This window comes from Leguminivora glycinivorella, chromosome 26, assembly GCF_023078275.1.
Source record: "Leguminivora glycinivorella isolate SPB_JAAS2020 chromosome 26, LegGlyc_1.1, whole genome shotgun sequence".
Taxonomy (NCBI): domain Eukaryota; kingdom Metazoa; phylum Arthropoda; class Insecta; order Lepidoptera; family Tortricidae; genus Leguminivora; species Leguminivora glycinivorella.
This window is the reverse complement of record NC_062996.1, coordinates 862,234-878,877: the sequence shown is the minus strand read 5'-3', so window position 1 is coordinate 878,877 and position 16,644 is coordinate 862,234. Positions and strand designations below refer to the sequence as shown.

Here is a 16,644-nt window from a genome sequence, read left to right as displayed (position 1 = left end):
GCTGGTGTCCCTCTCGCACGTGTTGCCAGTGTTAATGAGGTTCCCATATTAGTAGTATTTTTATCTGTATATTACCTGACTTTATAACTTCTTATTTTATTTTAATGTGATATTCAAACTAGGGTTTCGATATATTTCAAAAAATTTGAAAATAAATAATGTAATTATTTTGATGCCAGTAAATCAAAGATTTGTATAATTAAAAAATTCTTTCAATTGGGTGTTAGTAGATTTAGTAGTAACTTTGAAAATTGACTGGTATCCCCAATTTATGACAGTGATGACGTCACTGAATAATGTTGACATTGTCAGCAAGTGCGAGAGGGACACTTGCCCAAACAATTACCTCTTATGTGGACACACTTTTTGACCTAACTAAACAATCTAGTTTAATAATTCTAAATCTATGGTCAAGTGTCACTGTTAACAAATATTGAATAACTCATAGATTTAGAATTATTAAACTAGATTGTGGAATCACATTATTTGCCATACTAAATTGAACCTTATCACTGAGACAGAAAGGTGATCGTATCAAGCTAGGAACACACTACGCGGACGTCCGTCGTGAATCGACCGCGGACGGGAATCTGGACAATGACATTACACATAACCGTGCAAACTATCGGTCGACGGACGCGGACGTGGCCTTGAGCGCTCGGACGTCCGATCGAAATCTGGCTCGCTGGATGTTTTGTTCCGTGCACACTGTTCGGTCGCGGTCGCGGTCGTTTTACGACGGACGTCCGCGTAGTATGTTCCTAGCTTAAGACTAGAGAAAACGGTCCACATGAGAGGGCATTGTTTGGGCTGGAGTCCCTCTCGCACGTGTGGCCAGTGTTAATGAGGTTACCATAGTAGTAGTATTTTTATCTGTATATTACCTGAGTTTATAACTTTTTATATTCTTTTAGTGTTATATTCAAAGTGGGTTTCGATATATTTCAAAGAATTGGAAAATAATGTAATTATTTTGATGCCAATAAATCAATGATTTGTATAATTATAGCCTGTCAACCAAATTTTGGCAGTAGCAATGTACATCAAGTGACATCAAACTAAAGTATGGTATCCCTATGAAACGAACAAAAACCAGCAATGTACGTCGAACAGCCACAGATTTTTTTTTTCAAGGGGCTCGCTCCTTCCTTACGAATTAGATAATGTATTAAAAAGGGACGGATATGTGCTAGTTATTTCTCTTTTTGGTAGGGTGGAGATTTCCACAGATAAGATACAAATGACACGCGAATTTCCACCAATTTTCAAAACTAGTGTTGCTAGCCCACGATTTTTCAAATTTGCCGCCTTTTTCTAGTGACAAGATTTGGTTGACGGTCTATAAAAAATATGTTCAAATGGGTATTAGTAGATTTGGTAGTAACTTTGAAAATTGACTGGTATCCCCAATGTATGACAGTGATGACGTCACTGAATAATGTTGACATTGTCAGTAAGTGCGAGAGGGACACCAGCCCAAACAATGACCTCTCATGTGGACAGACTTTTTGACCTAACTACTCATTCTGGTTTAACTGTAAAGCTAGGAACACACTACGCGGACGTCCGTCGTAAATCGACCGCGGACGGGGATCTGGACAATGAATATACACCTCACCGTGCAAACTATCGGTCGACGGACGTGGACGTGGCCTTGAGCGCATGGACGTCCGATCGAAATCTGGATCGCTGGATGTTTTGTTCCGTGCACACTGATCGGTCGCGGTCGCGGTCGATTTACGACGGACGTCCGCGTAGTATGTTCCTAGCTTAATTCTGTGCTCCGATGTCACCAAGGAGGGCTAAAAGTCACCAAAATGGTGACTTTTGGGACCGTCTGGCAACACTATATTGACAATGACATTGACAGCATCCTTATTCTGTGAATGACAGCTTGACAGCAATGAAGCAATCCCGAGTTCCCGACAGCCATGACCAAAAAATGAAAAAATATAAGCCATGACCGACACCGACGGCTACGCGTCGTTGTAAAATTGTGTTTTGAGTAAAAATCGCGATGGAATCTTTAAAACAGTGCCACTGCTGCCTGCAGCGGCCTTCGGCGAAAGATTTGAGCACACCGTACACTCATCTCGGCGTAACGGAAATATATTCGGCCATGATTGAAGAATGTTTTGTGATAAAAGTAAGTAACACGCCTTCTGTAGCACTTCATCTGGCCTAAAACGAGTTGTAACTTTTATCTTACAGAGTATAAAACACAAAATAAATAAAATAGTAAGCAGTAAGAAAAAAGGTAAAACACTGTTATTTCATCGCATTCAATACGCGTGAATGTTTTTACTGTTAGTTATTAGTTAGCTAGCTATAAATCTGGTGGTGGCAGAATAACAGCGTCCGTTGCTGGCAGTCCTTGTGGCCGCTGCGCCTCGAGGCCCTCTGGCACAGACATTAGCTGAGCCACTTACCTTTTCAATTAGTTTGTAAGCATGCCTGTGTACTTTTATAATGGACCTGTGTTCAAACTTTTGAATAAACGTCTTTATTATTATTATTAACTTGTAAGCGACATTATATGGCTTGAGCATTTTCAGAGAATTTGGGACCCCCCAATTAGCATAAGTTGTTAACAAAAACTAACTCACTGACAGTTTTGTGACGATAATTAAGCATTTCTATAAAAACACTAGCTTCTACCGGCTTCGCTCGCGTTGGAAAGAGACAAAAAGTAGTCTATGTCACTTTCCATCCCTTCAACTATATCCACTTAAAAATCACGTCAATTCGTCGCTCCGTTTTGCCGTGAAAGACGGACAAACAAACAGACACACACTTTCCCATTTATAATATTAGTATGGAATGTTTTTGTGTTAATTACATAAACTTTGAGCGATAATCTACATTCAGAATGTAAAAAAAGTAAATCATCACAAAACTAACAGTGAGTAAATTTTTGTTATTCTGAAAATGGCCTAATAACTGGTTGCAGTTAACGTCAACCGCCCATGGCGAGAGTGGTATCTGTGAAGTGTGCCTGGAACGGCTACGGCAGGCTTGCCTCTTCAAGATGCAGGTCCAGAACTGCCAAGCCGAGCTGTGGGATAGGTTAGACGGAGGACTACGTGTGAAAGGTAAATACCTTCTATCATTTGAGTGATGAGCACAGATCTTGAGAGTGAGATTTCCTGAGTCATGGGTGTTTTCTATGTATTTTATATATCTCATTGTCTGAGTACCCTTAACACAACTCTTCTGCAGCTTAGCGTGAGACTCAGTATAATATTTATTAATTCATTTAAAAAACAGTTTAATCTATTTGAAAAAAATAAATACCATAAAGACTGTATCCTTAAGTATAAAGCCAGCTTTGAGTAGCCGTATTTATTTGCTATTATATTTTTCCTTATAACAAGACATGGGCTTAATAAGTCGTATAATAAGGTACGCATTTTTGTCCTGGAAACTCGACGTAAAACATATGGTTTACACAGTAATGACTTAATCCTCCCGAGTACCAATTACGATTTCGGACAAATGCTGCTAGAAAATTCACAAACTGCGTACAAGACAATACGGTTGCGAAAAAAAATTGTATGCGAACCTCAACTACACATGATCCACAAAGCAGAATATCTGGTCATAGTCTAGCCACTGTTATTTAAAAAAAATAAAAATTAGGATCTGTGTATGGCGGCCATTTAGAGAGAATGTGGCATGGTGCTTATGCAAACTCCAACTTTGATGTCGAATTTATCTATCATACAGTGTTTAAATCGATCTGATTTAGGGACTGTTCAAACACCAGGAATGTCTTTAGACTTTGGCCTATGGCTAAGCTTTTTATCTGTTTCTCTCATCCTGCTTGCATTAAAAATTTACGGCAATCCGAAAGGTTGCTTAAAAATGCGTTTTTTTTAATTTATATCAAATTATGCTATCATACCTTCAGATCATACTCTCGGAACATAATAATACAAAATTATGCAAATGTCAACATTTAGCCCAAGTTTATTTTGTCCTTATACTTAACGATACAGTCCTTAGTTCAGAAACAAATCACAATTTTTAATAAAATTCCTCAAAATATAGTAAGCAAGAAAAATATAAATCTTTTGTAAACAAATTAAAGTCCTATATACTTACTGAATCAATTATAAACACTTTTTGAGCAATCGAGTAGTGAGATCTTGGAACAAAGTCCCAGAAGACGTGGTCTCAGCAGAAAATGTGAATCAGTTTAAAAATAGACTAGACAAGCACATCACATCTACAACTCGGCTATGATTACTGTCACAATGATCACTGGATACAGGCTATATCAGTTCTTTAACTGCCTGCCTGCTTATTAAATAATAATAATATTCCTTGGTAGGAGACCAAACTTTTTTTTGTATTATTTATATGTAAGAATGCTACGCCTAGGGTCCACATTTGTACCTACAATCTATTAAACACCTTTGTGTGTGTGTGGATTGAGTGAGCACCCTCCGAAAATTAAAAAAAATATGCTGATCATTTAGTAAAAGTTCTAAAACAATTGTAAAACGAATCTCTGAATTTGTAAAAAGATAAATCAAAAGATACAGCCATTAACATGTGCTCACTCAGTTCTCACAAACTACCAACGAAAACAGTGAATATATTCATTTAACATATAATATTTATATACTAACATTTAGTAAAAAATAGGCCAACCTACCTCTATAAATATTAGATCACCTAGTGACGTATTTAATTTTTTACAAATAGTTTCTTATGCTCACTCAATCCTCACACTTTTGAAAAGCCGAATTTTGATGAAAAACATAATATTTAGACCGCTATTATATGTGTATAGTTTAGTAAAAGTGAAATGGGAATTTGTAAAATACAAAACGAACCACTAACGTGTCAGGTTTTTTTATAATAAATTTTTGTAAGTGCTCACTCAGTCCACACGTTTTGAGAAAGTTAAAAATGTAAATATCTTACGATTTGTAGCACCTAAGACACTCGAAAGTACTTCAACATTTAGTAAAAATTTTTACTAAATATCCACCATCTAATATTTTATATTCGTTGTCTGGTTTTAAAGATATTCAGACATAACTTTTCTCATACAAATGTATCAAGTAGGGTGACTACACTATGTCGGCTCCTGATTTTCCCCACCTTCCCATTGTCATATTGAGATTGGGGAGTTTCGTTCAATTTTGATAACAGTTTATATTAAACTAATACCATATTAATTCTCCATCTGCAAACTGTTTTTAGGTTATGTTCTTTGCCTAGCGATGATGTGTATTGTGTAATTTTTATCGACGTCAGGATAATAACCATATCGACATCTATATCGCTCGTGCGTACTGGCGCGACAGAGCCAGACTAACTGGCACGGCGTTTCGTTTTCGTTTGGCGTCGGAGTAATGCCATTCGGCTACGCACGCTGTAAAGCTGCTAACACATGACCGTACGAGCACCGTACCGCACCAAGGTCATCCATATGGATGCTTGCTAGCTTGTAAATGGGAGCGAGAAATAGTTATTATTTTCTCGCTCCCACTTACAAATCCGGTACGCTCATCTGTTAGCACGATTAGATTACCAGGTTCTGGTTTCTTACTAGTGAAGTATTATATTCTTTGTTTCTTACCAATTATCATTCATGTCCTTTTTAATGCAGGAATGTCGATATGGTTATTATCCTGACGTCGATAAAAATTACACAATACACATCATCACTAGGCCAAGAACATAACCTAAAAACAGTTTGCAGATGGAGAATTAATATGGTATTAGTTTAATATAAACTATTATCAAAATTGAACGAAACTCCCCAATCTCAATATGACAATGGGAAGGTGAGGAAAATCAGGAGCCGACATAGTGTGGTCACCCTACTTGATACATTTGTATGAGAAAAGTTATGTCTGAATATCTTTAAAACCAGACAACGAATTTAAAATATTAGATGGTGGATATTTAGTAAAAATTTTTACTAAATGTTGAAGTACTTTCGAGTATCTTAGGTGCTACAAATCGTAAGATATTTACATTTTTAACTTTCTCAAAACGTGTGGACTGAGTGAGCACTTACAAAAATTTATTATAAAAAAACCTGACACGTTAGTGGTTCGTTTTGTATTTTACAAATTCCCATTTCACTTTTACTAAACTATACACATATAATAGCGGTCTAAATCTTATGCTTTTCATCAAAATTCGGCTTTTCAAAAGTGTGAGGATTGAGTGAGCATAAGAAACTATTTGTAAAAAATTAAATACGTAACTAGGTGATCTAATATTTATAGAGGTAGGTTGGCCTATTTTTTACTAAATGTTAGTATATAAATATTATATGTTAAATGAATATATTCACTGTTTTCGTTGGTAGTTTGTGAGAACTGAGTGAGCACATGTTAATGGCTGTATCTTTTGATTTATCTTTTTACAAATTCAGAGATTCGTTTTACAATTGTTTTAGAACTTTTACTAAATGATCAGCATATTTTTTTTTATTTTCGGAAGGTGCTCACTCAATCCACACACACACAACACCTTTGTAAAATACCATGGTTACATTGAATTAATGAATGAATAAATACAAGCAACACACAGGACATCACAAATATTTGTATTTCTCAATTACCAAGCGTATAGACTTGCTGTACCTATCAATATGACCTACTGTAAATTCTATGTTTAAACAGAAAAATACTGAAACATTATAATTTCAGAAGAGAATTGTGAAGAGCTGGTCGATGAGCTACCCGAAGATGATGCTTGCAGCGAGTCTTCTGTATGTAAGTATCTTAAATTATTTTTTTATTCATTTGACGACCGGTCTGATGCAGTCGGTAGTGACCCTGCCTGCTGCGCCGCGGTCCCGGGTTCGAATCCCGGTAAGGGCAGTTATTCGTGTGATGAGCACAGATATTTGTTCCTGAGTCATGGATGTTTTCTATGTATATAAGTATTTATATATTATATATATCGTTGTCTGAGTACCCACAACACAAGCCTTCTTGAGCTTACCGTGGGCCTCAGTCAATCTGCGTAAGAATGTCCTATAATCTTTTTTTTATTTTTTATTTATTACATTTTTATTTATACTATAAATAGTATCAACTGGATAAGTAATACAGGTAGGACATTGAGCCCCCCGAGGATAGATCACAGAGCAACAGAGACTTAGGAGGGCTTTCATGTGAAATATAGTGAAATCGCAACCGAGCGCATAATCATACCGTGTGTGGTATCAAATTAAAGAACTTTCCGAATAGTTTACAAATATATAACATATTATAGGACTTTTTCTACTTGGTCTAACACAATATGAGAAAATGTCCAGAAGTGGCAATAATTGTGACGGGGAAGGCTCGTTTTAAAAAAATTGCCAAAAATATATAATAGAAATTTATAATCACTAAAGCATAAAAGCAATTTAAGTAAACGTTGCAGATTAATTTTTTACGAAAATAACTCCGATGTGATGTAGATTTTCAAAGAAATTGTCACTTAATTTTAGGTAATTTCTGAAAAAAATTTAATTCGTCTTAGCCTCGTTTACTCTTTTTCAAAACCTTATAATAGAAATGTAGTCTGAGAAGTTTGTAGTACAGGATACACGTATTATAAATTTACCAGTTTCAGTATTCCAAATTGTCCAAATTTTACAAATAAGATCGACTAATCCAGCACTATACGCGGGTTTTCCTAAACGTGCATCAGAGAAAAAATCGTAATTAATTTAGTAAGTAAGTTTTCTAAAATCCAGTCTTATAAGTATCAAGATAATAAGATGCTCTAATTGAAACTTGAATTAAATATAGGTATCTATTAGATAACGGAAAGTGTAGTATTTCACCGACTAAAACTATCAATTTTACATTATTTTGACGTTTTTCTCGAAAGCAGCCTTAAGCCTAGTTCGGACTACGTTAGTAAGTTAATCGCGTGGCAAGTTAGACTTTTTAGAAGCTTTTATTCAACTTGCCTTTTAGTATGTTAGTGTGCGTCAAAACGTAGAAGCTAAATTAGACCGACTTCCCGGTTTCCGATTGAGCTGAAATTTTGCACACATGTAAATCACGTGACAATGCATTATTATGGTATCATGGAGCTGATCTGATGATGGAGCAGAAAGGTGGTCATAGGAACTCTGTCATGACACGTCATATCCCATCGAGTAAGGGGTTTTTAGAAACGTCTCGGAGAGCAGTAGATGACTGTTGAAAGAAAGGTACAGTCGGCAATAAAGCTTGTGCCAAAAATGAAGTTTTTGCAAAAAACTTATTTCAATATTTCTAAGTAAGACGAAACACTTATGACTCCTACAAAAACTCCGCCAAACTGCCAAATAGTATGAACACCAAAAATGTTGATTAGATCGAGTGGATCCATTGAAGGCGAATGAGCCTCTCCTTCACTACTCGACTTTTTCGGTGGTCCAACAAAATCAGTAAGTAAAATACTCGCTTCTTGACTAAATTAGGATAGTCGCAGCAACTCATTCGTCTGCTGGCAATTCTGGCACGATGAAGTGATGTGGACGCAACGTGGTGATTGAAGGGCGGCGAGGGACGTGGAGCGTGGAGCGGACGCCTGCGCCGCGTCGCTTGAGTGAAATTTAAATAACCTAACCACAAAATTAAAATTTTGAAAAAACCCCCGACCGCGACACAGTGGACCGATTTTCATGAAACATGGCAAGAACACTCCCGACTAACTCAGCTTTCAAACAAAAGAAAAACTAAATCGAAATCGGTCCATCCGTTCGGGAGCTACGATGCCACAGACAGATACACAGACAGACAGACAACCAGACAGACAGACAGACAAACAGACGGACAGACACGTCAAACTTATAACACCCCGTAGTTTTTGCGACGGGGGTTAAAATCGTACGACGTTACACCATTTTTGTTGTTTCTCCGAAGATAATACTTCCCACCCCCTAGCACGCATCGCTAGATCTAATCTTTTTTCTAGAGGCAAAACTAAAAAAAATTTGGCGCCCCTGGACTTAACGAAGTTTGAATTTGGCGGCCTCTTAACTTGATGCTCGGGGCATGGGCCCCTCCTTTCCTACATCCAGCCCTGCTTGGCATTGGAAATGTAGCTTGTGTATGACGGCTGTATGTTGTTCCAGCGTCCTCGGCTAGCGCGGCGCCCCTGTCCCTGCGCGCCAGGCAGCAGATCGCGTTCGGGTGCTCCGTGCGGCTCGAGCGCCTCCGCATCCCGACGGCACACCGCGAGAGCCAGCCGTGCCCCGTGACGTCACACCGCGAGAGCCAGCCGTGCCCCGTGACGTCACACCGCGAGAGCCCGCCGTGCCGCGTGACGTCACACCGCGAGAGCCAGCCGTGCCGCGTGACGTCACACCGCGAGCCAAGCTCCGTGACGTCACACCGCGAGAGCCAGCCGTGCCCCGTGACGTCACACCGCGAGAGCCAGCCGTGCCCCGTGACGTCACACCGCGAGAGCCAGCCGTGCCCCGTGACGTCACACGGCGAGAGCCACGCTCACACACTCGAAGAACAAGCCCACACACACGATACCCGCCCCACACACCTCACACACGACTCTAGTTTGAACACACACAGACAGGAAAATATCACACGCACACCAGTAACGATTACCGAAGTTTACTGTTGCGACATGTGCGCTCACCTATGCACGTCAAAACTTACTCTAATCCGCCATATCAGAACACATACTCACCCGGAGGGAAGATACAGCGGAGCTTGTAAAGAAACATTTCCTAGTGTCTTGTCACTGAAGAAGCATCTAAGATTGCACTCTACAGACAAACCCTACGTTTGTGAAGAATGCAATAATCGATTTTCAACTGAAAAAGATTTGGATACACATAATAGAAAGAAATGTAACAGAGAATTCACTAAAAAAATAACTGTAGACCGCCGTGGAAATAAACATAGTGGAATTAAATCATACAAATGTCAAGTATGTAACAAAAAATTCACTCAAAAAAGATATTTAGTTGTTCATGAAAGAATCCATAGTGGAATACGAGTAAAACCTTACAAGTGTAAAGAATGTAACAAAGAATTCACGGAAAAAAAAAGTTTAGTTGATCATGAAAGAATCCATAGTGGAATAAAACCATTCAAATGTAAAGATTGCAACAAAGAATTCACTCTAAAAAGATGTTTAGTTGTTCATGAAAGAATCCATAGTAGAATAAAACCATATAAATGTAAGGAATGTAACAAAGATTTCGCTCAAAAAAATAGTTTAGATCTTCATGAAAGCATCCATAGTGGAATAAAACCATATAAATGTAGGGAATGTAACAAAGATTTCGCTCAAAAACAAAGTTTAGATCGTCATGAAAGAATCCATAGTGGAATAAAACCATATAAATATAGGGAATGTAACAAAGCATTCACTCAAAACAGATATTTAGATGATCATGAAAGAATCCATAGTGGAATAAAACCATACAAGTGTAAAGAATGTAACAAAGAATACACAGAAAAAAAAAGTTTAGTTGATCATGAAAGAATCCATAGTGGAATCAAACCATTCAAATGTAAAGATTGCAACAAAGAATTCGCTCTAAAAAGATGTTTAGTTGTTCATGAAAGAAACCATAGTGGAATAAAACCATATAAATGTAAGGAATGTAACAAAGATTTCGCTCAAAAACAACATTTAGATCGTCATGAAAGAATCCATAGTGGAATACGAGTAAAACCTTACAAGTGTAAAGAATGTAACAAAGAATTCACGGAAAAAAAAAGTTTAGTTGATCATGAAAGAATCCATAGTGGAATAAAACCATTCAAATGTAAAGATTGCAACAAAGAATTCACTCGAAAAAGATGTTTAGTTGTTCATGAAAGAATCCATAGTGGAATAAAACCATATAAATGTAAGGAATGTAACAAAGATTTCGCTCAAAAACAAAGTTTAGATCGTCATGAAAGAATCCATAGTGGAATACGAGTAAAACCTTACAAGTGTAAAGAATGTAACAAAGAATTCACGGAAAAAAAAAGTTTAGTTGATCATGAAAGAATCCATAGTGGAATAAAACCATTCAAATGTAAAGATTGCAACAAAGAATTCACTCGAAAAAGTTGTTTAGTTGTTCATGAAAGAATCCATAGTGGAATAAAACCATATAAATGTAAGGAATGTAACAAAGATTTCACTCTTAAACAACAGTTACACATTCATGAACGAAAACATAGTAGAATGTAAGCATGCAAATGTAGCGTTTAGTCTGTTTTCGTAATTGATGTAACAATAAACATTCTTTAAATATCCATAAATGAAACCACGGTGGAATGAAACCATACACATGTAAAGCATGTAACAAAGTATTCATTTAATGGTTATTTAGATGTAAAAATGGATGTGAACTGGATGGTAGGTTAATATTGTAATAAAAAACTTTTTAAGTCAGACATTGTTTTGTTTAAAAAAATTTATCAATAAAATTTCAATTTTAGTATTTACAATTTCGTAAAAAATATCACATGAAAGTCTACCTAGACTTTCGCGTGGAATGTAATATCGGGCGGTTTCTTTTTATTATCTGTTGTGTTATATCATCCATTTTCTGCACAAACAAATTTTTTTTTGGGAATTGTTTTTAGAACGACATGACATTGAGTACTGAAAATGAAAAAAGAAAAATGCTTTATTTAGGTATCACAGTTGGTGTTGTCCTACCCTTCAAAATACTTTATAAATTATGTTAATATGTTTCTTCTCAAGTGTTATTTTATTCGTTAGTTTTTTTTTGTAATGGCTATTGTTTTTTTTTATAATTGATTTTGATTGTTTATTTTATTTCTTCTTTTGTTTTTTTCTTAATTGTTTTATGTGTCGTTGGCGTACGTGCCGCCATTAAACCTAGATGTAGTCAGGTCCTCACAGAAGAGAACCAGCGCTGCGGGTTGCCGTGGCATCATGCTGACTGCTGAGTGAGGATCCTGTTTAGCGTCCATTGTATGTTTTGTTTGCGTGCCTTCTTTTTGTGTGTACTATGTTGTGACGTTAAATAAATGAATTCTATTCTATTCTATCAAAGTGTCAGCTTATTACATTTTACATGAGATGTATGTTATTGCTTAAAGTATGGAGTTAATGTCAAATAGCCTTGGTACAGTGTCCTGAGCCCTAAACTAGGTTAGCCTGTCATAATTATAGGGATCGGGGAGTAAACCACCGCTATTATTACCAATGTTACAAAGGTTGATTGTTTCTAAAAGTACCGCGACGGCCGTTTGGATACAATCACACAAGTGCTGCAAAATGGCGCACTTGGATGTTCGGATACACTATCTGGTGTTATTAATTAATCTAAGGGAGACAGTGTGAATTTCACGACAGTTATTCCTTAAATGCATGGTGATGTATATACATATGCATATGCATCATATATTTGATGGCCCGTGGCTCGATATGTAGCTATAACAAATAAATAGTAATAATAATGATTTATTATATAAGGATTAAGATTAAGTCGCCGTGTGCCTGCTATACGGCCACATCTCAAAACTTTCTGGATTCAAAATTGTTCAATTTACGACCTTATTTCGAGAGCCATAGCAAAAAAGGTCCTTAAGAGCCTTTTTCTCACAAGTGGCCGTATGGAATTGACCATAAAATGTCAGAAGATTTCCTGCAATACGGCCACTTGCCAGTTTGTTCGCATGTAAACCGACGGCCGTTTTGAGTTGTGCCTGTATAGCACACGTTTTAAATGTAAGTTTTGAGTTGCGTCCTAAAAACTTGAGTGATAATTGCGATAAAACCCTTTAAATATTGTGTCAAACAGTTCAGTATCACACTTATTATTACAAAATTACCAGCCCGACGCCGAAACTACTACACAAAATGATTAAACAAATCTCAACTTTGTTTTCTTACAAGTGTATTACAGTACACGTTGTTCTCTACTTAAATTATTAAAAAACTAGACTTAAGATATTCAACGGCATTTGTCGAAAGTGTCTTAGTTGTCAAAGCGGACCCGAGGCTCCCATGAGCCGTGGCAAATGCCGGGATAACGCAAGGAGGAAGATGATTTGTCGAAAGTGTCTTAAGATCTGCCCTTTTTCCGCTAAACTTGGTTATGGGGCACTCGAAGGCTATATGGTGTAGTAGTCTAGAGCCAATTTGGCCACAAGTCGTCTCCTTCACGATTTTCGTCGACATCTCTTCTAAATACCTAAAACAGGTATGGATATGTTCCTCGTTCTCTCCAGATTACGAATTGACCTGTTTTAGTTTAAGGAGGGGGGGACGGGTCGAGAAAAAGGGGGGGGAAGATGGCGACCGACCATCATAGATATTTATTCACATCTCGAGTCCTATGGCACCAATCTGTTCGTGCGAGGTGTCATTTGAAAGCTTATTAAACCTACTTTAATTGTTTTCAAATAACTATGCTCATAAAATTAACCATTTAGGAAATATTTGAAAATATGTGTTTTTTTATCGCGCATGAATTGCACAAGTACTAGTAAAAAATGCGTCTAACTCAATAAACAATAACTTTACCGCAATTGATGTTATTATAAAATTTTTGCGTCTATTCATGCTCTTTCTAAAAATATAAGTTTCATTGGTATATGATAATATATAACCATGTAATTAAGAATTTTGTTTGGTAGGGGTTATCCTCCAGGTCGCATAAACGGGCGCTGACCGTAGTAAAGTATTCAATATTTTTGAGGTCTTATTTTACGGATCCATATGTGAGAGGTATCGTTTGAAAGATAATTAAACCTACTATAATTGTTTACACATAACTATTGTATTAAAGGTAGCTGTTTACATAATATTTGAAAATATGTGTTTTTTATCGAGCATGAATCGCACAAGTACTGGTAAAAAATGCTTCTAAGTCAATAAACAATAACGTTACCGCAATTGATGTCATTATAAAATTTACGCGACTATTTATGAGCTTCCTAAAAATATAAGTTTTATTGGTAAGTGATAATATAACCATTAAATTACGAATTTTGTTTCGTAGTGGTCACTCCGCCGGTCGCATAAAAATGAGCGCTGACCGTAGTAAAGCATTCAATATTTTTAAGTTCTTATTTTACGGATCCATATGTAAGAGGTATCATTTGAAAGCAAATTAAACCTACTATAATTATTTTTGAATAACTATAGTTATAAAGGTAGCTGTTTACAAAATATTTGAAAATATGAGTTTTTTTTCGAGCACGAGTTGCACATATACAGATAAAAAATGCTTCTAACTTCATAAACCATAACTTTACCGCAATTAATGTTTATTATAAAATTTACGCGAAATTTCACGCGCTTTCTAAAAATATAAGTTTTATTGGTGTATGATAATAATGACCAAGTAATTACGAATTTGGTTTAGTAGGGGTCACTGCGCCCTGTCACGATATTGGGTGCTGACTGACCGTCGCCAAATTTTCTACGTTACTCAGATCCTATATTACTGATACATTTGTGAGAGGTATCATTTGAAAGCATATTATGTGTACTATCTTTATTTCTAATATTTCAAGTCGAAACTGTAGAAGTTTATAAAATATTTAATTAGTAATATGTGTATTTTATTGTGCATGAATAGCATTGGCATTGATAAGACACGCTTCTAGCTCAATAAATTATAGTTTTCCGCAATTGAAATAAGAACAAAATAAACGGAAAATGTATGACTTACACAAAAAATAAGTTTGGTTTGTATTGCATAAACAATTAATTTGAATTTGTTCAGCTCACCTACTGCGCACCATCATATAAATGGATGTCCACGGTCGTTGCCTTTTTTCATGATTTTTCAGATTTTATTTCACTAGTCGTATATTCATAATAAATATAATCTATCACGTATCGAATTTACTTATATACTTAATTGATCAGTAAAATAAAATCTGTAAAATGATGAAAAAATTAAGGCAACGGCGGTGGACATCCGTTTATATGACGATTGACCGTGCGCAGTGGGTATGGTGGACAAATTAACATTAATTGTTTAAGCAAAACTAACAAAACTCATTTTTTGTAAAGGCCATACATTTTGCGGTTCATTTCGTTATTATATCAATTGCGGAAAAATATAATTTATTGACATAGAAGCATGTTTCACTCGTATCAGTGCGAATGCTATTCATATACAGTAAAAATACACATATTGTCAAATATTTTGTAAACTTCTACAATTACGACTAAAATTATTAAAAAGTAACGATAGTACGCATAATATGCTTTCAAATGATACCTCTCACAAATTGATCGCTAAAATAGGATCTGAGAAATACATAAAATTAGGCGACGGTTAGCACCTATTTACGTCACGGGGGTGCAGTGACACCTGCTAAACCAAATTCGTAATTACTTGGTTGTATAATATCATACATCAATAAAACTTATATTTTTAGAAAGCATATGAAATGTCCTGTAAATCTTATCATAACATTATTTGCGGTAAAGTTATTGTTTATTGGTCATGCACCAAGATAGAATCTTAAAAAATATGAAAACGGCAACGAAAATGGTCATCCATGTATATGACGGTGCGCAGTGAGTATGATGGATAAATTAACATTAATTCTTTATGCAATACTGACAAAACTTATTATTTGAAAAGGTCATACATTTCGCCGTTTATTTTGTTATTATATCAATTGCGGAAAAAATATAATTCATTGAGCTAGAGGCATGTTTTACTCACATCGGTTCCAATGCATATTTTCAAATATTTTGTTAGCTACTACAGTTACAAATAAAATTATTGAGAACTAATGATAGTACGCATAATATGCTTTCAAAAGATTCCTGTAAAATGAAATAGGATCCGAAAAATATAGAAAATTTGGCGACGGTCAGCATCCATACGTGGCCGGGCGCTGTGGCCCCTACTTAACCATATTTGTAATTACTTGGTTATATAATATTATACACCAATAAAACTTATGTTATTAGAAAGCGCACGAAATTCCGCGTAAATCTTATACTAACATCAATTCCGGAAAAGTTGTTGTTTATTGATTAAGAAGCATGTTTTACCAGTAGGTACTTGTGCGACTCATGGTCTATAAAACACATATTTTCAAATATTTTTTAAACAGCTACCTTTATGATTATAGTTATTTATAAAAAAATATAGTAGGTTTAATTAGCTTTGAAACGATACCTCTCGCATATGGATCCGTAAAATAGGACCTCAAATATATCGAATTATTTACTACGGTCAGCGCCCATTTCTGCGACCGGGCAGAGTGACTTCTGCTAAACCAAATTTGTAATAACATGGTTATATATTATCATATACCAATGAAACTTATATTTTTAGAAAGAGCATGAATAGACGCGAAAATTTTATAATAACATCAATTGCGGTAAAGTTATTGTTTATTGGGTTAGACGCATTTTTTCTAGTACTTGTGCAATTCATGCGCGATAAAAAAACACATATTTTCAAATATTTCGTAAACGGTTACTTTTATGAGTATAGTTATTTATAAACAATTAAAGTAGGTTTAATAAGCTTTCAAACGACACCTTGCACGAACAGATTGGTGCCATAGGACTCGAGATGTGAATAAATATCTATGATGGTCGGCCGCCATCTTTCTCCCCCTTTTTCTCAACCCGTCCCCCCCTCCTTAAACTAAAACAGGTCAATTCGTAATCTGGAGATAACGAGGAACACATCCATACCTGTTTTAGGTA

At 36.0% G+C, this 16,644-nt stretch overlaps 2 protein-coding genes across 2 annotated transcripts; both read left to right on the top strand.

Annotated features, from left to right (window-relative positions):
- Nucleotides 1-1,934: 1,934 nt before the first annotated feature.
- Nucleotides 1,935-9,574, top strand: LOC125240069. The gene is made up of 5 exons (XM_048147915.1): nt 1,935-2,146; nt 2,951-3,092; nt 6,678-6,743; nt 9,092-9,352; nt 9,546-9,574. Exons 1-5 carry the CDS (start codon nt 2,018-2,020, stop codon nt 9,572-9,574), a joined length of 627 nt encoding a protein of 208 aa, XP_048003872.1. The 5' UTR covers nt 1,935-2,017.
- LOC125240060 (zinc finger protein OZF-like) lies at nt 9,341-12,275 on the top strand. The gene has a single exon (XM_048147905.1). The coding sequence runs from the start codon at nt 9,601-9,603 to the stop codon at nt 11,167-11,169; it is 1,569 nt and encodes a 522-aa protein (XP_048003862.1). The 5' UTR covers nt 9,341-9,600; the 3' UTR covers nt 11,170-12,275.
- Nucleotides 12,276-16,644: the final 4,369 nt, after the last annotated feature.